The following is a 23,204-nucleotide window of genomic DNA, read 5'->3' on the forward strand; positions in this document are numbered from 1 at the left end:
AAGTGCTAAATCCTTTGTGCTCTACCAAGCTCACAGTCCAAGTGCTCTACCAGCTCACAAGAGAAGGCTCCTGGCATGGCAGCTCTGCCTGAGGAGCATCTCTCTGGGTGGCCTATGTTAGCCTCACCTTAGCTGTAGCTGGCAGATCAGGGTAGCAATTCTGTGTAGAGGGTGGTGGAAATAGCTTCTCTAACCTTTTCAGCAGACAGAATCACAGAATCAGAGAATTATTGAGACTGGAATAGACCTCCAGGATCATCAAGTCCAGCCACTGACCTAACACCACCACATCAACTAGTCCATGTTACTGGGGGAAGTGTTTTAATTGTCTATTTCCAGGTTTATTTCCAAAGCTTCAGTCCTGGTAGTTTTGCTTTGGAAGAGCAGTCAAGTGTGGTGAAGGAGCAGAAACTCAAACGTCAGCTCTGTACCTATCAGGAGACTATATGAGGGAAAGGGTTTTTCTGGGAGGGAGGTGATGTTGGAGGGTGCATCTGGGAAGGTGCAGTTTTCTGACCTGTTGGGTGTGAGCAGACAGCACTGCTAGAGCATAAATGCTGTGAATGCCCAACTTCAAGACTTCATCATCTCTTACCATAGATAAGCTTGATGCAGTTGTAGGCTGGAGATAGCCATCTGCGTAGAAGGTTGCCTTGTGAGGTCTTTACTCAGCTTCTGTTTGAGATGCCAAAGCTTCCCAGCTGGCTCTGGCATGTATTTTGTGTGCAGAGACCTTGGCTTGTTTTCATGCTGTGTCTGCTCTGCTGAACACTTCTTTTTTGTGTTGTTTTTTAAGTTGTTAGGAAGGAAGGAGTCTGTGTTGGGAGCACTTTGATTAGATAGCCCTGGGCTTCCTCTCCTCTCTGTCCTCAATTAGCATAGCAGTAATCAGGCTTTTCTGAGGATCCCAGTGGATTTTAGGTGTGTGGCTCACCTTAAGCTCTGATACTGCAGGATTTGCATCTGTGGCAAGGTAAGGAAGTGGGTGCCCAGGCAGAAAGCAGTTCAGCTCTTTCTGGATGTGCACTTCTATCTAGATCTGTTGCAAAAGCATGAGGCACACCTCTGCTTTTGATGATTAGCAGTGTCTAGATGATGGTTGGTAAAAGTACTGTGACAGGCTGCATTTCTAGCTTAGCAGGAAAGCACAGGACTGCTAAAACCATGTGAATGGTGGCTGCTGCAGTCAGCTGGGCTTGGTTGTAATGTGTCCAGTGGCAACTTTAAGCATAGAAGTATGGCTTCAAACTTCTTCTTTTTCCCATTTCTCCCTATTTTCTTTTTCACTAACCCTTTCCCACCACTTCAGGAGACTCAGAACCCTTTTCTAGACACCAGGAAAACAAGGTTTCTAGAAAGAAGAACCAGGTTGTAGAACCATGATTCTAGAAATCATAACTTTGGAGTTCTAGAAACCCAAGGGCAATATTTTGGCTACACAAATAGGCTTCTTTCCTTGTTCCATCACAGAATATTACAGGTTGGAAGAGATCTCCAGAGACCATCGAGTCCAACTCCTCTGCCAAGGCAAGATCCCCTAGGGTAGTCCACACAGGCAAGTTTTGAAAGTCTTCAGAGAAGGAGACTCCAGAACCTCCCTGGGCAGCCTGTTGCAGTGCTCTGTCACCCTCACTGTAAAGTTTCTCCTCATGCTGGGTAAAACCTATGCTCAAGTTTGTATCCATTGCTCTTTGTCTTACTGCTGCTGACCACCACACCAAAACCAGATGGGTTGACACCCACCCCTCAGATATTTGTATACATTGATTGGATCTCCTCTCAATCTTCTCTTCTCCAGACTAAACAGCCCCAGTTCTCTCAGTCTCTCTTCACAGAGATTCTCAAGTCCTGCAGTCATCCTCATGGCTCTCTGCTGGACTCTGTCCAGGAGGTCCCTATCTCGCTTGAACTGGGGAGGCCAAAACTGGTCACAATACTTCAGTTGTGGTCTTACCAGCGCAGACTAGAAGGGGTGAAGAGCTCCCCTAGACCTGCTGGATGCACTTTTCTTGATGCATCCCAGGATGCCATTGGCTCTCTTGGCTACAAGGGCACATTGCTGGCCCATGCAGAACTTGCTGTCCCCTATGACTCCAAGGTCTTTCTCCATGGAGCTGCTCATCAGCAAGGCAACCCCTAACCTGTACTGGTGCCTGCTGTTACTGCTCCCCAGGTGCAGGACCCTGCACTTGTCCTTTTTGAACTTCTTGAGGTTTGGTTTTGTCCAGGTCTCCAGCCTGTTCAGATCTTGTTGGATGGCAGCACAGCCTGACAGGCTGTCAGCCACCTACCCCAGTTTTGTAGCATCAGTGAGCTTGCTGAGGGTGCACTCAGTGCCCTCATCTGGGTCGATGGTAAAGATATTGAACAAAATTGGGGCCAGTACTTTGCTTCAGCATATTACTGGAAATCATAGAATGGTTTGCATTGGAAGAGACCTTGTCTCCAACCCTTTTACTATGGGCATGGACACCTTCCACTAGACCAGGTTCCTCAAGGCCCTGTCCAACCTGGCCTTGAACATCTCCAGGGAGAGGGTATCCACAACCTCCCTGGGCAATCTGTTCCAGTGTCTCAACCACCCTCACTGTAAAGAATGTCTTTCAAGCGTCACTCTATTCCGTTTCATCCTATCACTACAAGCCTATGTAAACAGTACCTGCCCAACTTCTTTGTAGGTGTCTCTTCAGGTGCTAAAAGGCTGCTCTAAGGTCTCCCTGGAGCCTTCTCTTCTCCAGGCTGAGCAGCCCCAACTCTCATAGCCTGTCCTCATAGGGAAGGTGCTCTCTGATCATCTTCCTGGCCCTCCTCTGGACGCACTCCAGCATTTGGTGTCCTTCTTGTGCCACGGGCACCAAAACTTGGACACAGCACTCCAGATGGGGTCTCACAAGAGTAGAGTGGAGTAGAGTAGAGTAGAGGGGAAATCCTCTAAAAAAGTCACATCCAGTATTGGTGTAGCTATGGTACAGAAGGCAAATACAAAGCCAAAATAGCCTCTGAAGCTACAGAGTAGGGCAGGACCTTAAATGTCAAAATCCTGTGTGGCAGCAAGTAGTCAGGCAAAACTGCTGCTGCCTTACCTTTTGAGAGGGAAAAAACCCTTGTCTGTAGTTGCTGCCTTTGTGTCATATAATCTCCTCCTCCCCTTCCTTGGATGCTCTGTAAAAAGTTAATTCATTACTGTTTGTAAAAGACTCTGCTCTCCGCTGCTGCCAAATACCACTGAGGTACCCTGCGCTTCTGTTGGCTCTGCTTGTTTGCTTTCTCTCTTGGCAGCATGCTGTGACATGGCCTTCTTCAGGGCACTACTACTAGTAGTAGTTAGAACAGAAAAGCCTCAAACTCCATAAAATGCAAAGCAAGAAAATATTGAGTCTTGCTGATAGTACCTAGAAGGAAAACTGTGTTTCCAGTAAGACGCTGGCCTGTCTCAAGGTGTTTGTTTTCTCTCCACGTCTTGGGTTTTGAGTCTGAATAGAGAGTCATGAACATAATGAGGGGACTGGAGGGTCTCTTACAAGGAGAAGCTGAGATACTTGGGGCTCTTTATCCTGGAGAAGACTGAGAGAGGATCTTATCAGTGCTTATCAATATCTCAAGGATGGAGGTCAAGAGGATGAGGCTGGGCTCTTTCCAGTGGTGCCCAGTGATAGGACAAGGAGCAGCTGGCACAAACTAGAACACAGGAGGTTTCACTTGAAACGAGGACCAGAAGGATGCTCAGAAGGCTGGAGCAGCTCTCCTGTGAGGACAGACTCAAAGAGTTGGGGCTGTTCAGTCTGCAGAAGAGGAGGCTCCAAGGTGACCTTCTTGTGGCCTTCCAGGATCTGAAGGGGGCCTACAAAAAGGCTGGGGAGGGACTTTTGAGGCTCTCAGGGAGTGACAGGACTAGGGGGAATGGAGCAAAGCTGGAGGTGGGGAGATTCAGGGTGGCCATGAGGACAAAGTTGTTCAGCATGAGAGTGGTGAGAGGCTGGAATGGGTTGCCCAGGGAGGTGTTTGAGGCCCCGTGGATGGAGGTGTTTAAGGCCAGGCTGGCTGAGGCTGTGTGCAGCCTGCTCTAGGGTAGGGTGTCCCTGGGCATGTCAGGGGGGTTGGAACTAGATGATCCTTGTGGTCCCTTCCCGCCCTGACTGATTCTATGATTCTGTGAACATGAGGAAACACACCTTTACTTTGAGGCTGCCAAAGCACTGGTCCAGGCTGGCCAGAGGGATTGTGAGGTCTTCTTTTCTGGAGACTTTCAAAACCTTCCTGGACACATTTGTCTGCAGCTTGCTCTAGGTAAACCTGCTTTAGCAGGGGGGTTGAACTAGATGATCTCCAGAGGTCCTTTCCAACCCCTACCATTCTGTCTTCTCTGAGTGTTGCTTTTTGTGCCCTGATACTCTTTTTCTCTCTTCTGGTAGTCTGTTACAATGCATGAAGTACACTGAGATGCCAGATCCTCTTGGTAAGACACTCTGATGTGAGAAGGATCCTCACTCTGACCTTCTCCAAACAGGCATTTAAGTATCCAAACTTTCTGTTCCATTTTCTTCCTGCCCCTCCCTATTCTTTTTAAATCGTGGAAGCAAGGAAAAGCCTGAGTTTGCTGAAGTGTGGGGTGAATGAAAGCAGTGACCGACATGGTGCTGAACTCCTCCCGAGACACTGCTGCAAGGAAAGAGCCTCCAAAGACAGGCTCCGGGAAGACTGCCAGTTTCCATTCCTGGCGTGTGGGTGGAGAGGAGACTTGCAGCAGCCACTTACCTTGTTCACAAAGCAGCAGAGGGGTCTGCCCTGCAGTGGAAAGTCCCAGAAAACCTGTATTTCTGTCAGAATGCTTCTTTAGCATTTGGCTTTGCTCCTCCTCCCTCCCGAAGGCTGCTCTGGATGCTTGTTTGCTTGCGGTTCCCCTCCTGCTTGCACATCGTGTTGCACAAGCGCCCTGGATCCTTCCTGCCGTGTTGGAACGGCTCTGCTTTTCTCCAGGGGGTGGTGGTTCTCGTTGCTTACAGCTCCCACATGGGGCAGGGCTGGCTGTCCTGCGCTGCGCAGGGTGAGGCTTTCCCTTCATGTGGGTAAAGAAGTTGAGCAACACAGCCCAGAAGGCTCTGATTCAGCCTGCTCCTTGCTGTTGCAAATTACTGTGACCTTTCTAATTTTCTTGTCTGTAGCCTCTTTCCCCTCTCTCTTAAGAAAATCTCAAGAGTTGCAGTACAGCTCTATTCCTAATCATGCTTAGGATGTCTTCTACCATGCTTAGGATGGTGGGCAGCTCTATTCCTAATCATGCTTAGGATGTCTTCTACCATGCTTAGGATGGTGGGCAGCTCTATTCCTAATCATGCTTAGGATGTCTTCTGCCATGCTTAGGATGGTGGGAGCATGTATCTGTTTAAAGGTAGGAAGCCTCTGCAGAGGGACCTAGATGGACTGGATTGACAGCTCAGAGCCAACTGTGTAAGACTGAACAAGGCCAAGTGCCAATTCCTGCACTTGGGTTGCAACAATCTCTTGCGATGTTGCAGGCTTGGGGAAGAGTATAACAGATAACCCTGCACCACTTAACCATTGCTGCCTGGTGCATCTGCAGGAGCATGGTAAGATTGGCACATGGGCTGTGGTCATAGAATCAACCAGGTTGGACAGGACCTCCAAGATCATCCAGTGCAACCTAGCACCCACCTCTATCTGGTCAACTAGACCATGGCACTAAGTGCCTCAGCCAGGCTTTGCTTCAACACCTCCAGGGATGGTGACTCCACCACCTCCCTGGGCAGCCCATTCCAATGCCAATCACTCTCTCTGACAACAACTTCCTCCTAGAAGAACTTCTTCCTAACATCCAGCCTAGACCTCCCCCGGCACAACTTGAGACTGTGTCCCCTTGTTCTGTTGCTGCTTGCCTGGCAGAAGAGACCAACCCCACCTGGCTACAGCCTCCCTTCAGGTAGTTGTAGACACCAATGAGGTCACCTCTGAGCCTCCTCTTCTGCAGGCTGCACACCCCAGCTTCCTCAGCCTCACCTCATAAGCCAGGCCACCTGGGCACACTGCTGAATCATGTTCAGCTACTATCTACCAGCACCCTCAGGTCCCATTCTGCCTGGCTGCTCTCCAGCCGCTTTGTCCCTAGCCTTTAGTGCTGCTTGGGGCTGTTGTTGGCCTCTGCCCACCCGTCCAGCCTGGCAAGGTCCCTCTGCAGAGCTCTCCTACCCTCCAACAGATCCACACCTGCTCCTAGCTTGGTGTCATCTGCAGACTTACTGATGCTGGACTCAGTGCCCTGGTCCAGATCCTCAGTAAAGATATTGAACAGGACTGGGCCCAGCACTGATCCCTGGGGCACACCACTAGTGACAGCTGCCAGCTGGATGTGGCACCATTCACCACCGCTCTCTGGGCTGAGCCCTCCAGCCAGCTAAGAACTTGTGCAGACTGTGCCAAAAGCTTTGCTGAAGTCCATGTAGACTGCATCCACAGCCTGCCCCACATTCACCAAGTGAGTAATGTGAAGGGATGGAAGGGAGAGTGGGTGGGGAAAGGTAACATCCTGATGATAACCTTCTCTGTAGGTTCTGGGGAAAATGTGTATGCATTGTGTTTTGTCCTAATAATGGTACCTGGTCAACTGAGTACCTCCCAAATATTTCCCACTTCTGGGATGGAATTCCCAATGCTGTTGGGAATGAGTGCAGACTATTACCAGACCAGAGTCTTTTCAGTTGGTTCTAGTTTTCCACCTGGAGGTCCTGGTGGAGAACAAGTTAACCATGGCACAGCAATGTGCCCTTGTGGCCAAGAAGGCCAACGACATCGTGTTGTGTGTTAGGAAGAGTGTGCCCAGCCGATGAGGGGTTGTTCTCCTGCCCCTCTACTCTGCCCTGGTGAGACTTCATCTTGAATACTGTGTTCAGTTTTGGGCTCCCCAGTTGAAGAGGGACAGGGATCTGCTGGAGAGGGTCCAGCAGAGGTCTAGGAGGATGATGAGGAGACTGGAGGGCATGGCTTATGAGGAGAGGCTGAGAGACCTGGGGCTGTTTAGTCTGGAGAAGAGAAGACTGAGAGGGGATTTGATAAATGTTTATAAGTATCTGAGGGCTGGCCAGGAGTGGGGGACAGGCTCTGCTCACTGCTCCCTGGGATAGGACAAGGAGCAATGGGTGTAAGTTGCAGCATAAGAGGTTCTGCCTCAACACAAGGAGGAACTTCTTTACTGTAAGGGTCACAGAGCACTGGAACAGGCTGCCCAAAGAGGTTGTGGAGTCTCCTTCTCTGGAGGCTTTCAAGGCCTGTCTGGATGTGTTCCTCTGTGATCTGTGTTAGATAGTATTGTCCTGCTGTGGCAGGAGTATTGGACTTGATGATCTCTTTGGGTCCCTTCCAACCCCTAACATCCTGTGAGCCTGTGATCCTATGATCAAACACTGCATTTTTGAGATGAAACTCTATGGAATTTTACCTTCCTGGGAAGCAAACATGGAAAAAACTCAGTCATGTTTGAATGCAGTCAGCAGGGTGACTATGTCCTGCTTTTAGGAAATTTGGGTTTTAAGCTGCAGCAAATTCACATCAGAAAGCAGAAGATTGACAGGGACAAATAAACTGTTTTTCTCTTGTCCTGTGTCAGTGCCTACATGAGTGTGGCAGACAGTCAGTCTGTACTACTTCTTTAGAGGTAAATTATCTCCTAGCTTAACTAATGGCATTTTATTACATATCAGTGGCCAAGTCCTTAAGTTGAGTTGCTTTTGACAAACTTGATACAAGGAAATAAAAAGGACTGAAAGGTAAAGCTTCTTTAAGATGTTCTAGCTGGATGCAAAAGACTCCACCAAGCAGTCATAGAGATGGAATTTGCTTCAGAAGCAAAATTCTTCATCTTAAAGATATGCAGCTAATGAAATATGTGGTGCTGCACTCTAATAGTGATGGTACCTGGTGAACAAATCTGGGTTTATCATGGTTTGTTAGTATGTTATCCTTGGGGCAGCAATGTGCCCTTGTGGCCAGTGGTATCCTGGCATGCATCAAGAAAAGTGCGTCCAGTAGGTCTAGGGAGGTTCTCCTCTGCCCTGGTGAGACCATGCCTGGAATACTGCATCCTGTTTTGGGCTGTCCAGTTCAAGAGACACAAATCTACTGGAAAGAAGCCAACAGAAAACTATGAGAATCATAGAATGGTTTAGGTTGGTACCATGGTACCTGTCAGGGAGGGACAGGCTCTTCTCACTTGCTCCCTGGGATAGGACAAGGGGCAGTGGGTGTAAGTTGCAACACAAGAGGTTCTGCCTCATCACAAGGGGGAACTTCTTTCCTGTAAGGGTCACAGAGCACTGGAACAGGCTCCCCAGAGAGGTTGTGAAATCTCCTTCTCTGGAGGCTTTCAAGGCCTGTCTGGATGTGTTCCTCTGTGATCTGTGTTAGATAGTACTGTCCTGCTGTGGCAGGGGGGTTGGACTCAATCTCTTTGGGTCCCTTCCAACCCCTAACGTCCTGTGAGCCTGTGACCTGCTGAACAAATCTGGGTTTATCATGGTTTGTTAGTATGTTATCCTTGGGGCAGCAATGTGCCCTTGTGGCCAGTGGTATCCTGGCATGCATCAAGAAAAGTGTGTCCAGTAGGTCTAGGGAGGTTCTCCTCTGCCTTGGTTAGACCATGCCTGGAGTACTGCATCCCGTTTTGGGCTGTCCAGTTCAAGAGACAGAAATCTACTGGAAAGAAGCCAACAGAAAACTATGAGAACCATAGAATGGTTTAGGTTGGAAAAATCATCTAGTTCCACCCCACCCCACCCCCAGCATAGGCAGGAACACTTCCCACTAGAACAGGTTGCTCAAGGCCTCATCCAACCTGGCCTTGAACACCTCCAGGGAGGTTGTGGAGCACAGAATCACTGAATCTGATCCTTGATCAGATTCAGTGATTCTGTGCTCCACAACCTCCATGGGCAACCCCTTCCAGTGTTTCACCACCTTCAGTGTAAAGAACTTCTTCCTAACATCTAGTTTAAATCTCCCCTCTCCATCCTACCACTGCCAGGTGCCTATGAAACCAAGGCAATATCACAAAACCCAACCCAGGTTGAAAGAGGAAGACAACAGGATGTCCAGGAAGACTTCAAGCCCTGATGGAACCAAACATTATCAATATGTTTAAGTCATTGCTAAAATAAGATCCTTTCAGCTCCATATGACACTGTATCTCTGCTGTGAAGAAAGACTGAGGCTGTTTAGTCTTGAGGAGGCTGAGAGGGGATCTATAAATATCTGAGGGGTGGGTGTCAAGATGAAGGTGACAGTCTCTTTTCAGTGGTGCCCAGTAACAGAACAAAGAATAGCAGGTGTAAGTTGGAGCATAGGAAGTTCCACCTCAACAGGAGAAGGAACTTCTTTACAGTGAGGGTGATAAAGCACTGGAACAGGCTGCTCAGAGAGGTTGTGAAGTTCTTTTCTCTAGAGGCTTTCAAAACCCACCTGGATGCCTTCCTGCGTGGCCTGCCCTAGGTGAGGTGATCCTGCTTTGACAGAGCACTTGGACTCTGGAGGCCCCTTCCAACCCCTAACATTCTGTGGTTCTGTCTCAGAGTCTTGTGAATGAGCTGGTGTCTGCACTGAACTCTGTGATCAGTGGGAGGGGAGCAGGACAGAATGAGGATGGGAGTGTGTGTGTGCATGTGTTTCGGTTGCTGGGGTGCAGTGCAGAAGTTTAACATTGGCACAAACTACAGGAAAACTTAAATTGTTCCTCCATCAGCATGCCCTGAGTCAAAGGTGGTGCTGAGAGCTGAATTTGGGTCTTAGTTTGTTGATGTCTTATTTTCCCATGTTGCCATCCATGCAACACTGTCTTTTGGTGTAAGGTGTGAGAATACTTGGTTACTTTCCTTAGGCTTTGTTGGTTCAGTGTGAACATTACATTTAACTGTCAACAAATGTGTTGGCAGTTCTCCTGTACTTTTTGTGGGTTACAAAATGAAATTAAGTATGAGTTCTTGGCAAACTCCAGCTGGCTGAATCAGTCATCTGGGTGATCCGTTGAGGATGCTGCTGCCAGCTGGACACCACGCTGGGGCATGGAGGCAGAGCGACCTGAAGAAAGCTGTATCCTAGATCCTGCATGTGTCTTGGTGTCCCTGCCTATGGCAGGGAGGTTGGAGTGAATGGTCTCTAAGGACCCTTCCAACCTAAGCCATTCTGTGATTTTCCAGCAGCGTACAACTGTCTCGTTTTGGAATGCTGTCCTGTTTGTTGGTAGCAGTGCCTGCAGACATAGCTCACTGTTGTCAAAGTGATTATGAAGGAAGATACCCTTGGCCCAGGTGGCCAAGAGAGCCAGTGGCATCCTGGCCTGGATCAGGAAGAGTGTGGCCAGCAGGACAAGGGAGGTTATTCTGCCCCTATACTCAGCACTGGTCAGGCCAAACCTTGAGTGCTGTGTCCAGTTCTGGGCTCCTCAATTCAAGAGAGATGTTGAGGTGCTGGAACATGTCCAGAGAGGGGAGACAAAGCTGGTGAGGGGCCTGGAACACAGCTCTGTGAGGAGAGGCTGAGGGAGCTGGGGGTGTTTAGCCTGGAGAAGAGGAGGCTCAGGGGTGACCTCATTGCTGTCTACAACTACTTGAAGGGAGGCTGTAGCCAGGTGGGGTTGGTCTCTTCTGCCAGGCAACCAGCAACAGAACAAGGGGACACAGTCTCAAGTTGTGCCAGGGGAGGCCTAGGCTGGATGTTAGGAGGAAGTTGTTGTCAGAGAGAGTGATTGGCATTGGAATGGGCTGCCCAGGGAGGTGGTGGAGTTGCAATCCCTGGAGGTGTTGAAGCAAAGCCTGGCTGAGGCACTTAGTGCCATGGTCTAGTTGACTGGATAGGGCTGGGTGCTAGGTTGGCCTGGATGATGTTGGAGGTCTCTTCCAACCTGGTTGATTCTATGATTATACCTCTGGGTACAGCCCTTCCTGCTGCTGGCATGCATGCTGCTTTGCTCCCGTGTGTCATCATTTTCTGCAGAGGCATCCCTTCGAGAGGGAGGGAGGGAGGGAGGGAGGGAGGGAGGGAGGGAGTGTCACTGCTCCTTGTTCTGTCCCTGAGATTTAACAAGCAATATTGAGGTAATCCCTTCTCCAGCAGCCATGCTCCTCGGGCAGCGATCTTATCTCCCTGTGAAAGCAGAAGAGATTGGGAGATCTGCAGAGCTGTGAGCTACAGCTGGAAATGACTCAAAAGGAAAAGCATCTGTCCTGAGCTGGTCCTTCTGTCTGGGCCAGCCAGCTGCAGTAGAATCACTGTGGTGCTCTGATCTTCAGCCTCAGCAAGCTCTCTGTGTCACACCTATCATACTGCCAGTGCAGGCTGACTTCTTGCCCTGTATTTTCCCATACTGCAGGCAGCCAAGTGCTTCAGTTTGTGTGCTGCCCTTGTCTGGGGATTTCCTGCCATCCTTCTGTCGAGGTGAGGGTAGGGACATGAGGTGAGGGTAGGGACATGCATCTTGCATCCCAAATGAAATCTCAGGTCCTAGAGGGAGTGATTAGTATTCTGCGTATTGCACAATTCCGTGGGCATGACAACCCAGTTCCAAAAAGGTGGCTTTGTTTCTTTCTTATTTCCAGGGAATAAAAGAAATCATTGCGTTTTGAAGAGGTTTGTCCTGACATTTTTTTATCTCCCCTAGCATCCAGCGAGCTGCACTGGTGGTTCTGGAGAATTACTACAGAGATTTCAGTGTCTACAATCCAGCCTTGTTAACAGCCTCCAAATCCCGTGCAGCCAAGCACATGGCCGGCCTGAAAGTCTACAATGTTGATGGTAGGTGAGGCGAAATGTAGTCTCTGAGACTGGGTGGGATGGGGAAGGGCTGAGTTGGCTTTATGCTTTGTTATGCACACATTCTCACCTTCTTGCTTTGCCAAATCCTTGTCTCTTGCTGGAAATCATCCTGAGAGTGTGGTTCCCGCATGACTTTGCTGATAATGTTTAGCCCACAATAAGACTTTTGTCTCATGTCAGGTGAAATGGCCAAGTTTTGGATCAGGCTTAATTATTAGGAGGCTTGACAAGTGCTTTTTTGATGCCACTGATTGTTTTAGGCAGCCTCTGCTTTTTCTTGCCCTTGGGTCATCTCCTTGGTTGTGATAGCACAGTAAACACAAATTTTAACCTAAATGAGTTCCCTGGGTTCTTTATTGTGCTGCTTCCACAGGCGGCCTTCAGAGGAGTGAAGAAGGCTGATACCAGTCACAACTTTTAACGTAAATGAGTTCCCTGGTTCTTTATTGTGCTGCTTCCACAGGCAGCCTTCAGAAGAGTGAAGAAGGCTGATACCAGTCACAACTTTTAACGTAAATGAGTTCCCTGGTTCTTTTTTGTGCTGCTTCCACAGGCAGCCTTCAGAAGAGTGAGGAAGGCTGATACCAATGTGAGAAGCAGTAGCTGCCTAAGCAGCAGTTGCCACTGAAAGCCGTTTTCATCAGCCTGCAGCTGTAGAGTACTAAATTAACTGTGCCTGGCTTATGTGCAGCCATGCTCCCAGGTCATCCTGATGCTAAGCAATTCATTCAGACATAGATAACAGTCCTGCTTAAACGTTGCCCTTCTACAAACCTATTCCAAACTTTTGGCCTTTAGAAAGAAGCCTGTGGGAGGATGATTGGGTGGATCCCTGTGGACACTCAGAGCAGTGAAAACTGGACTTAATCTTTGACACTCTCAAACCCTATCAGTAAAAGCTAGGCTTGATAAGCAGGGTGTGCCCAGCCATTACAGCCTTTACAAAAGCATGCATTCCTTTGATGGAGGAGCTGAAGTTGTGTAGGGAAGCTTTAGTGGCGAAGGATAGCTGAAGTCTTGTGACAAGATGAGGTAAGGCACATCCTGCCTGGGAATTTGGTGGTATTGAAAGGCTTAGAGAGCTGGAATGGGAAAGAGACTGAAGGGACTTAGCTGGGCAAGGTGGTGATGCATGCAGGGGGTGGAGACCAGAATATGAGGAATATCTGTCACACAGAAAAACATGATATGATTGTTTTGCCTTCCAAATTTTAGTGCCTGATGGGAGAGTGCTCTTTTATTTTATTTTTTGTGATTTCAGAAGTTTCAAAGACCTTATTCTAAGTGCTTTCCCAAGATGGAAGCAGCAATCCTCAGTCTGTAAAATTGATTGGAGGCTTAGATCCTTACAGTGAGATGTCTCCATCCTGACAGGGAGAGGCAGGGGGAAGGGAGAAGAGCTTGACTGCTCTGTCTTCCATGCTGCCTGAAGTGAAGAAGCAAGTTTTTACCATGCTAATTAAGTGAATTACTTATAAAAAGTTCTCTTTTCTTTCTAGCTGGACACTTAGCCAAAACTAAGGGTTGGAAAGCAGTATTTTGAAGGTGTATCAGCTACACCTGGAAATTACTGGTGCTTGTAGCAAGGTGTTTCTAGGTGACCTCATTGCTGCCTACAACTACCTGAAGGGAGGCTGTAGCCAGGTGGGGTTGGTCTCTTCTGCCAGGCAAGCAGCAAGAGAACAAGGGGACAGAGTCTCAAGTTGTGCTGGGGGAGGTCTAGGCTGGATGTTAGGAGGAAGTTGTTGTTAGAGAGAGTGATTGGCATTGGAATGGGCTGCCCAAGGAGGTGGTGGAGTCACCATCCCTGGAGGTGTTGAAGCAAAGCCTGGCTGAGGCACTTAGTGCCATGTTCTAGTTGATTGGACAAGGCTGGATGACAGGTTGGAGTGGATGATGTTGGAGGTCTCCTCCAACCTGGTTGATTCTATGATTCTAAGAAGCTTTTAGGTGGGAAAGAATGAGTTGAGTTGGAAAGGGGAAGAAAAGAGACTTGCTTTGCACTTTCCTAGAGCTGAAGTCTTTCATTCCAGCTTCTCACTGTCCAATGAGAACTGGTGTGTGGAAAGTGAAGGCTTTCCAATCCCACAGGTGTCTGCTCACCATTCAAACTCAAGGGTCTGCCAGAGTGGCTGCATTACTGTCCCCTGGGATGGGACTTTGTCTCTGCAGTCTTCTTAAGGGAACCTGGGCTCCCCCAAACTATCACACCATGTTGGTTCTTGTATCTCCATTTAAAGACTATAGATGTCTTTTAAAATAACGTTGATAGAGAGCATCTTAGATGGAGAATTATCTGTGGATAAAAGTTTGCTTTTGCTTAGCTTTGTGTTTTGCTGGTGAAAGTGGCTAAGCAGGAACACCTCTACCATAAAGATTAAGTTACAGCAATGTATGTGGAGGTGACCAAACACTGCAGTTCTACACTAGGTGACCTGGCTTCTCCTGTACTTCAGCATCCCTTCAGGAGGCAGCAGGGCCCCTAATTCCTGCAGCATCTGCTGGGACATTTACTCTCTCCCAAGCTTGTTTAGAAAAGACTGCTAGCCCTAGTTGCTTAGGAGCTGCTAGGTCACAAAACTCTGGCAGATGAGAAGGAACCAGAAGCAAGCTGCAGTTGTGGCTAGGAGGTCTTTCCAAGTGTCAAACTTCTTTAAGCCTGCCAGAGGCTGAAATCTCATGCCTTCTCTTGCAGGGCAGAACCGAGCTGCCTGGGCTGTTCCTAGTGCAATGCCATTGCCTTTGTGGACGTGGCAATCACAAGCTTATAGGCATGTCCTTGAGAAGATTCCCATCCGTTTTGCAAAGCAGAGTGTAGTTTTGGCTGCTGTAGCTACCTTGGCATCCAAGCAGTCTCTTGCAGCCTCTGAGTGAAAAGAGAATAATGCTATTAAGGCAGCCTAATTTGTTGGCAGCTTTTGTATTTGATATGGGAGCAGCCAGGAAGCAAAACCATCTTGCTGCAATCTCTCTTACACAGAGTGGGGAGGCTTACCTTCAAAACCAGGATTTTCATCACCAGGCGTAGTCAGCAAGCCCCGTTCTAAGCCAAATTTGGGATCTTTTGTCTCCCTTGAGTCATATCCTCCATTTCAATGCTGTCAAACAAAGGCTGAAGTGTTTCAACTCTGACAAAGCCCTCTGTATGAATGCTTGTCCTTCCCTCCACTGAGCTTCTTGGAATCTGGTTTGTGCTTTTTAAGAAAGAAAAAAAACCAGGAGTTGCCCTTGCATGAGCAGAGCAGCTTTAAGCATGCCTGTGCAACTGATTTGCCTTAACCACTGCCAGTTGAGACTGTGGGCTTTCAGAGGAGGTAGTGAGAAAAGCAGCTCTTGGTGGTTTGGAGGCAGTCTTGGGCTTCTCCTTTGTCCCTCTAAGTAGACCCACCTGTATCCTCTACCTAGACAAAAGGGTTGGTACACTCTGCTGGGGCAGCATGGGTTTTTTTCCTCTCTGCACAAACAGCCAGAGCTGTGAGCTTTGTGGAGGGAGCTGCAGAACCTACTGCTGTGTTTTAAGGTCACTAGTTACAGTGTTAGATAGCTTGATCACTCGACTTGGTGTTATGAAGCAGATTGCAGTTCCCCTGTTCCTGTAGCTGAGTAGGATCAGAAACAGAAGCTGTAATGGCAGGTGCTGCTCCGAGTGCCATGAGTAGTTCCTACATCTTTGGACTTTAGCCTACCCTATTGCAGGACTGCTGCTCTGACAGTATCTGCCCTTCTGGAAAAGCCTGTGCTTTGTCTAAAGGTGACCCTGCTGCCATTGCATCCTGCTTTTCCTCCCTGTATGTAGTTGCCTGCAGTATGCCTTTTGTTCATTCATCTCCATGTCTCATAATGTTCTTGTGTTTATCTTTCTCCTCTTTTCAACTCCTCACTTCTTGTGCTCTCACACTGTCTTGTTGCTGAGATATGGTGTGTTCCAGCTGCCCTTGCCCTCAAACTGAAAACATATATAATGGGTGGTAAGTCGCATCCTTGGCATGTGCACCTCACCTCTGCCTTTATGTATGCCGTGTGAGATCCTTCATCCCAACTAACTTCCCTAGTCTATGTGCCAAAGCTCCCTCTCTAAGCCCCTGCTGCCTGGCAGTCTTTCCACCTAGAGCTCCTGAGGACTGGGGAAGGGTTTAAGGCTTTGACTGGGAGGGCTGGAGCCACAGAGCACTTGCAACACGCTACAGGGTGCTGGTGGTGTCCCAGCTGCAGTCCCGTGACAGTAACACCACCTCTCTCACCCCTGCCTCCCACAGGCCCCAGTAACAACGCCGCCGGGCAGTCGCGCGCCATGATCGCAGCCGCGGCGCGGCGCAGGGACTCCAGCCACAACGAGCTCTACTACGAGGAGGCTGACCACGAGCGCCGCGTGAAGAAACGCCGCGCACGGTAAGGCTGTCCCACCCCGGGCGCCCTTTGGCTCAGCCACCCAGGGCTTGCCGAGCCTGGCAAGATTGGCATGAGATTTAACACGGCTAAGTGCAGGGTTCTGCACTTTGGACACAACAACCCCAAGCAGCACTACAGGCTGGGAACAGAGTGGCTGGAGAGCAGCCAGGTGGAGAGGGACCTGGGGGTGCTGGTAGTAGATGGTAGCTGAAGATGAGCCAGCAGTGTGCCCAGGTGGCCAGGAGAGCCAATGGCATCCTGGGCTGGATCAGGAAGAGTGTGGCCAGTAGGACCAGGGAGGTTATTCTTCCCCTGTATTCAACACTGTTCAGGCCACACCTTGAGTGCTGTGTCCAGTTCTGGGCTCCTCAATTCAAGAGAGAGGTTGAGAGTCTGAGGGAGCTGGGGGTGTGCAGCTTGGAGGAGAAGAGGCTCAGGGGTGACCTCATTGCTGCCTACAACTACTGGAAGGGAGGCTGTAGCCAGGTGGGGGTTGGTCTCTTCTGCCAGGCAAGCAGCAACAGAACAAGAGGACACAGTCTCAAGTTGTGCCAGGGGAGGTCTAGGCTGGATGTTAGGAGGAAGTTTGTTCCAGAGAGAATGATTGACGTTGGAATGGGCTGCCCAGTGAGGTGGTGGAGTTGCAATCCCTGGAGGTGTTGAAGCAAAGCCTGTCTGAGGCATTTAGTGCCATGGTGTAGTTGATTAGCCAGGGCTGGGTGCTAGGTTGGCCTGGATGATCTTGGAGGCCTCTTCCAGCCTTGTTGATTCTTTGGTTGATTCTATGATTAGGGACTGTGGGTTGGCTGTAAATCTATTACAGCAAAGAAGCAAATGAAACCCAGATGCATAAGGGATGGTGACAGCTTGCAACTGGAATTATTTGAGGATCCTGCATAGAGCAGAGCTTGTGTATATTCTGCAGATAAGCTAATGCAGTGTCATGGATTAAGGTACATCCAGTGCTCGACAGATCTGTAGTTACTTGCTGTGGGAAATCCCATTATTTTCATCCGTGCCCAGTCTTGTTGGCTCAGCCCAAGTAATCCAGGGACAGGATTGGTGGAGCATTTTGGTGTTGCCTGTTCAAGGGCAAAGAGAATATTTGTCTTTGCAGACTATTCAGAGGGGCAGTTTGTTGACTGCCTGTTCCAGTGAGCTGGGGGAAGAAAGAAACAACCAGAAGTGGTTATGGTTTATTTTACAAAGTATTTACAGCTGCACCTCAAATACTGTGTTCATATTTGGGTGTCTTATTGCAAGAAGGATGTGGAGTTGCAGGTTCAAAGGAGGGCAGCAAAGCTGGTGAAGGGTCTGAAGAACAGTTCTTTGGAGGAACAGCTGAAGGAACTGGGGATGTTTAGTGTGGAAAAAGGAAACTGAAGGGAGACCACCTCACGCTCTACAACTGCCTGAAAGGATGTTGTAGTGAGGTGGGGGTCAATCTGTTTTCCCTAGCATGGAGCGATAGAACCAGAGGAAGTTGCCTGAAATTGTTCCAGGGGCACAGTTGGATATTAGGGAAAGTTTTTCTACTGTCAGAGTGATGAGACATTGGAACAGGTTCTCCAGGGAGCTAGTGCAGTCACCATCACTGGAAGTGTTCAGGAGATGTGTAGGTATGGCCCTTTGGGACTTGGCTTAATGACCATGGTGATATTGGGTCAAAGGCTGGATTTGATCTTAGAGGTCTTTTCCAACCAAAACCAATTCTGTGATTCTCTAAGTGCATTTTCTGCCTGTCACTCTTAGGCTGCAGGGCTGATCCTTTGTTAGGGTGACCCAGGCTAGTGCCTCTGTTTGCTCCAAACCTTAAATACCATTTGTAGTTAGCACACCTAGCAGTTTCAAGTGAGTTGCTTACAAATGGGCACCCCTGAGCTGACCTGGGTTTGGAAGGAATGTGCCATAACTGGAAGGAGCTGGCTTTTGTGTTTCCTTCTGGCAGTCTATATTTCATTGGCAGAGTCCTGGCATCGTGTATGTGTCCCCAAGCCTGCTTTGGTCAGACTTCTACTCTATAGCTGCTGTGTTTTGAGCTCTCTTCCAGCCTTGGAGCAATGGGGACTTGAGCTTTCCTTTCCTAACTCAGGCATTTCCCCATTCCTTGCAGAGTTTGGTTAGAGCAGCTGCTTAGTCAGGGGAAAACCATCAGCCACTAGAAGATCAGGATACATGTTTCCAAGGAGGAAGGTCAGAGCTACAACAAAAAAGAACTGCACAGATTAGAAGCTGATTTCCACCCCACACCTCCCCAAGTCAAATTAAACAAAATGGGCAGGGGTCAGGGCTTCTCATCTCGTTCCTCATACACAGTCTGAATGCAGCATGCATACCTCTGCTTGAGGCAGCTTCACCTGGGCATGGAGAGCTATCCAGACAGCAGTTGGTGACCTGAGTAGGAACCCAGTGTGGAACAAGTCCTGTCTGGAGGGGCAGAAAGCTTTTGTTGGGTAACTCCTCTGTTACCGTGGCTTTTTCCTTGCTAACTACAGTCTAGCTCCTCACTTGTTACTTAGTGCTGGGCTAACTTCCAAGTGTCATATGGCATCTATTTGCCTTTTTATGGTGTGGTCTTGCTGTTTGCTCACCTGTGCCAACACAGGAGTGGTTTGCAGCAGTTGTCTCCAGCAGCAGTGTTAGAAGTAAAGACGGGACCAGCGTTGCTGTTCAGTGAATGGAAGCAGAGCAATCATTTGGCAGCACAAGTTCTGCATCCAGTTATTGTAAGTCAAAGCAGACTGCAGCTTGTGAGCACAGGGGGTCTCAGAGCAGTCTGTCCTGGGTCTTGCTAGTTTATAGCCAGCCTCTTCCAGACTGCTTGCCTGTCCTTATGCTCTGCACTGCACTGCATGTTGGCACCCTTGAATTCAGAGACAGGCTTTGAACGCAAGGGCAGCTGTGTCCTGTTTGAGTCACGTAGCTGGTGTTTATGCTGTATTGGCAGAACCAGGCACGACACTTAGCCTTTTAAAGTCTTAATGCTGGCTTGTGACTCCAGTTGCTGGGTGGCTTGAGTAAGGAAAGAAAAGCTGTTGTCTAACCCTCAGACTCACAGTAGAGAAGATCTTATGTAAGTTCTCTGATGGCAAGCAGTGGCTTGGTGGCAGAGATGAGAATAAAAGCTTCTGAATCCTGACTCCTAGGCACTACCTTATCCAAAGACTCTGTGGTGGTTTGGGTGTTACCCGCCCCCCACACACACTTTGGAAATCACCCAGACTAGACTCAGACAGCTCTGGAAATTCGAATGAAGCTTATATTTACAGCTTGGCACAATATACAAGCAGATATCTACAGTATATACAGTTATAGACAGAAATATACGAGGTAAAAGGTAATACAGAAACACAACAGCCCTGCCAGAAACCTGAGTCCCCAGGAGGGGCTCTCAACCATCCTTCCACCTTCTCCCACTCCCCTATCTTACCCCAGACATTACCTTGTGCCCCAAGGAAGAATGGAGGGTTGGCCAGGGGGGTTAGGAAGCAAGTGAATTAATCAGAGAGACAGAGGGTGAAGTTAGAGATAAAAATGCAGCTCAAAAGCCCAGGCTGTGCCCAAACTGCCTTATCTATGTTTATACTCTTGTTCTTATGCATCTCAGCAAGCCTATGAGTGAAGTAGACATGACCATTTGTTTCTCTTTCACAGCCTGTGATCTAATCCTTCTCACCAAAACATTCCAGCTAGCTTCAAACCAGCACAGACTCATCCAGCCTCTCTTATCACAACTCTTGGTGTCCTGGTTTTCCTTCTGTAGGCTTGTGGTTGCAGTAGAGGAGGCTTTCACTCACATCAAACGCCTCCAGGCAGAGGAACAACAGAAAGCTCCAGGAGAGATGATGGACCCCCGAGAAGCAGCCCAGGCAATCTTTCCCTCCATGGCAAGAGCTTTGCAGAAGTACCTTCGCACCACCCGCCAGCAGCAGTACCATAGCATGGAGAGCATCTTGCAACACTTGTCCTTCTGCATCACTAATAACATGACACCAAAGGTGATGCTTTCTCTAATGCTGGGGCAGGAAGGAGGGAGAAAGGGATGGCACATCTGTGTGTGCATGCAGCACAGAACATTGTCAAGGGAGGAGAGTGAAGGTTTTCATAGTTGTTGTCTGTAATGTGATCAGTGCATCACAAGTGGCACTCATTAGTGCTTATCAATATCTAAAGGGCAAGTGTCAGGAGGCAGACTCAGGCTTTTCAGGAGGCTGCACATAAGCAGAAGGAAAATGTTCTTCACTTGAAGGATGACAGAGCACTGGAACAGGCTGCCCACTGAGGTTGTGGCATCTCTGTCTCTAGAGGGATTTCACAGCTGCCTGGATGTGTTCCTGTGTGATTTATTCTAGCAGGGGACTTGGGCTATAGGTGATCTTCAGAGGTCACTTCCAACCCCCACCACTCTGTGATTCTCTAAAACACATGCCATGTCGAATGGTCTTGCCTGTTCTGCTGTGACTTTTTCAGCCTCAATCAGGCTGCAGACATGAAAACCTTTGCTTTCTGCCTTAGTTGGCACTCCCTCCTTCAGGCCAAGCTATTCCATCTGCCTGTCTGGGATTGATTTTGGGAAGGCCTGTGAGGTTGGTAGGGAATAAGTGAGAACTGCTCTACTGAACTGCTGCCAAATGACAGTGCCGACAGTAGGAATTGGGGGTATATATACTGGCCTTTCAGTGTCTGAAGGGGGCCTGCAACAAAGGAAGGGCTTTTTATTCTCTCAGGGAGTGACGGGACTAGGGGGAGGGAATGGAGCAAAGCTGGAGGTGGGGAGATTCAGACTTCCCAAGGACGTGAGGAGGAAGTTGTTGAGCATGAGAGTGGTGAGAGGCTGGAATGGGTTGCCCAGGGAGAAGGTTGAGGCCCCATGGCTGGAGGTGTTTAAGGCCAGGCTGGCTGAGGCTGTGGGCAGCCTGCTCTAGGGTTGGAACTAGATGATCCTTGTGGTCCCTTCCAACCCTGACTGATTCTGTGATTCTGTAACTTTGCAAGCTTGTTGGGGTGGATCTCCTGATAGCTGTGTCTGCTGCTAGGGTCTGAAAAGCTGTGAGGGCCTGGGGAGGGGATCTCCCCTGAAGCGCAGAAGCCAAAACAATTTGCAGCCTGTGCTTTCAGAGCCGCCTCTGAGGCTGGGGAGGGAGCATCGATGCAGAGCGAGTGGCAGGGCCTGCACTAATGCGTGTCCCTCTCTTGGCAGGCATTCCTGGAGCGTTACCTCAGCCCGGGCCCAACCCTCCAGTACGACAGGGACCGCTGGTTCTCCAAGCAGTGGACGCTCATCAGCGAGGAAGCGGTCACAAGCGGCTTACAAGATGGGATCGTGTTTGTCCTCAAGTGCTTGGACTTCAGCCTTGTTGTCAATGTGAAGAAAATCCCCTTCATCAAACTCTCAGAAGAGTTCATAGACCCCAAATCTCATAAATTTGTGCTCCGCTTACAGTCGGAGACTTCGGTCTAAGGGATTTTGAGGGTGGGTTGTTGGGGGATTTTTTTTCATTTGATTTAGGTTTTTTTTTGTTTTGTTTTGTGGTTTGTTTTTTTTTTTTTCCCTTCAATATTGTGCTTTTGGGTTGAACTTCCCCAATGCTGACTGAAACTGGCAGATGATGGACCAGTAATATTTGACCATCTGCACTTTATCTGGACAGGGGAGGGGGCGGGGGAGGGGGGAGGGGGGATATCTTATCTAGAAAGAAATATCTTAAGAGGCAACAGGGTGACTTGGCTTGGTTCGCTCAGCCTTGGAGACAGAACAGATTGGTGTTTTTTATCCCTTTCCCTCCCTCTCTCCGGGCATCCTGTACACCTCTCTCCATGCGGCCGCGGCGTCGGCGTTCCCGTTGGAGCGCTGCCTTACGCAGTGTGCTGCTCTGCCTCTGCTTCTCTGCCTCTGCTTCTCTGCTTCTGCTGCCTGAAGCTGTTGCTCGGGAGCCGTCCCTCGCCTCCTGCTGCACAGCTCTGCGTGCACAAAGGTGTGGCAAGTCCCCGTTCAGTCTAGGAGGAGAAGCTCTCGAAGGCAGGTGTGAGAGGGCTGCCTCCGTGACCCATCTCGCCTGCAGACTGAGGGCTTTCATTCTTGGCCTCCTCTCCGTGTGCTGTGTTCTGTCAGTACGGGGCCCTGTGTGAGCGTCGCGGGATGGGTTTGCTCTCTGTCCGCGGCCTTGCTTGTCTTGAGCTGGAGCTTGCAGCTTCTCAGATTCCTTTTTGTGTTGGTTGGTTCCTTGGGCTTTTTTCACCAGTGCTTGTCGGTGAAACTTCTGTGTGACATAGCTGCCTGTTACCTCTCACCTGCTTCCCTCTCTGCTGCTTGCCTGCATCTTTGTCAGGCACTCCCAAGGCACCCTCTCTCTGTCCTTTTTCTCTTTGGCTTTGCAAACGTGTTTCTCCAGCCACGGTCCCCTCGGGGTCTACCTTACTGCCACTTCCTTTTGCACCTGCAAGGGCTGTGTATTTGCACTGGGACAGGGTAGGTAGATAGCTGGCTCCCCCTCAGATAAATCATCACAGACCCTCCCTATGTCTGACAAGCCTCTTTGAGTGGAAGGGAGGGTGCAGGCAGGAATGTGCCCCTCCCTCTCTAGCTAGCTTCAAGTGCATCTGGAGGAAAGACTCCAGCACCCTCCCTCCTTGAGGAGAGGAGACAGGGAAGGGCTAACCTCTGCCACATGCGCTTGCTGTGGAGAACTCCTGTGCTCTGGAAACACTGCAATGTGTCTTTCCCCACCATATGCCTTCAGCTAAAGCTAAGAAATACCAAACTATGTCTGAATGTTGGAAACCTGCCTGCCTTTCTTGGCCTTTCTGTGCTGTGGAAAGTCTCTGCTTCATGCTGGGATCTGCTCCTGAGAGATGCAACATCTGTGTGTGACTTTGATGTCACCCAAGTTCTATGGGGTTTGGAATGTTCGCCGAGCCTAAAGTGGTGTCTGAAATCTGATGACCCTGGAGCCAGCTCTGAGGCTGGCAGTCATCTGCCTTCAGTCAGATCCCTTTGAAAC

At 49.3% G+C, this 23,204-nt stretch overlaps 1 protein-coding gene across 1 annotated transcript in view; it reads left to right on the forward strand.

The window, feature by feature from the left end:
* Positions 1-21,745, forward strand: part of VANGL1 (VANGL planar cell polarity protein 1) — a 73,185-nt gene extending 51,440 nt beyond the window's left edge. The window contains exons 5-8 of the mRNA XM_064143996.1: positions 11,660-11,793; positions 16,071-16,203; positions 19,967-20,201; positions 21,404-21,745. Of these exons, the coding sequence (XP_064000066.1) occupies positions 11,660-11,793; positions 16,071-16,203; positions 19,967-20,201; positions 21,404-21,664 (763 nt within the window). The 3' untranslated portion in view covers positions 21,665-21,745. The remainder of the gene's footprint in view (positions 1-11,659; positions 11,794-16,070; positions 16,204-19,966; positions 20,202-21,403) is intronic.
* The last annotated feature ends 1,459 nt before the right edge of the window (positions 21,746-23,204 follow it).

The sequence above is a fragment of the Pogoniulus pusillus genome, chromosome 5, assembly GCF_015220805.1.
Source record: "Pogoniulus pusillus isolate bPogPus1 chromosome 5, bPogPus1.pri, whole genome shotgun sequence".
In the NCBI taxonomy this organism is placed as follows: Eukaryota; Metazoa; Chordata; class Aves; order Piciformes; family Lybiidae; genus Pogoniulus; species Pogoniulus pusillus.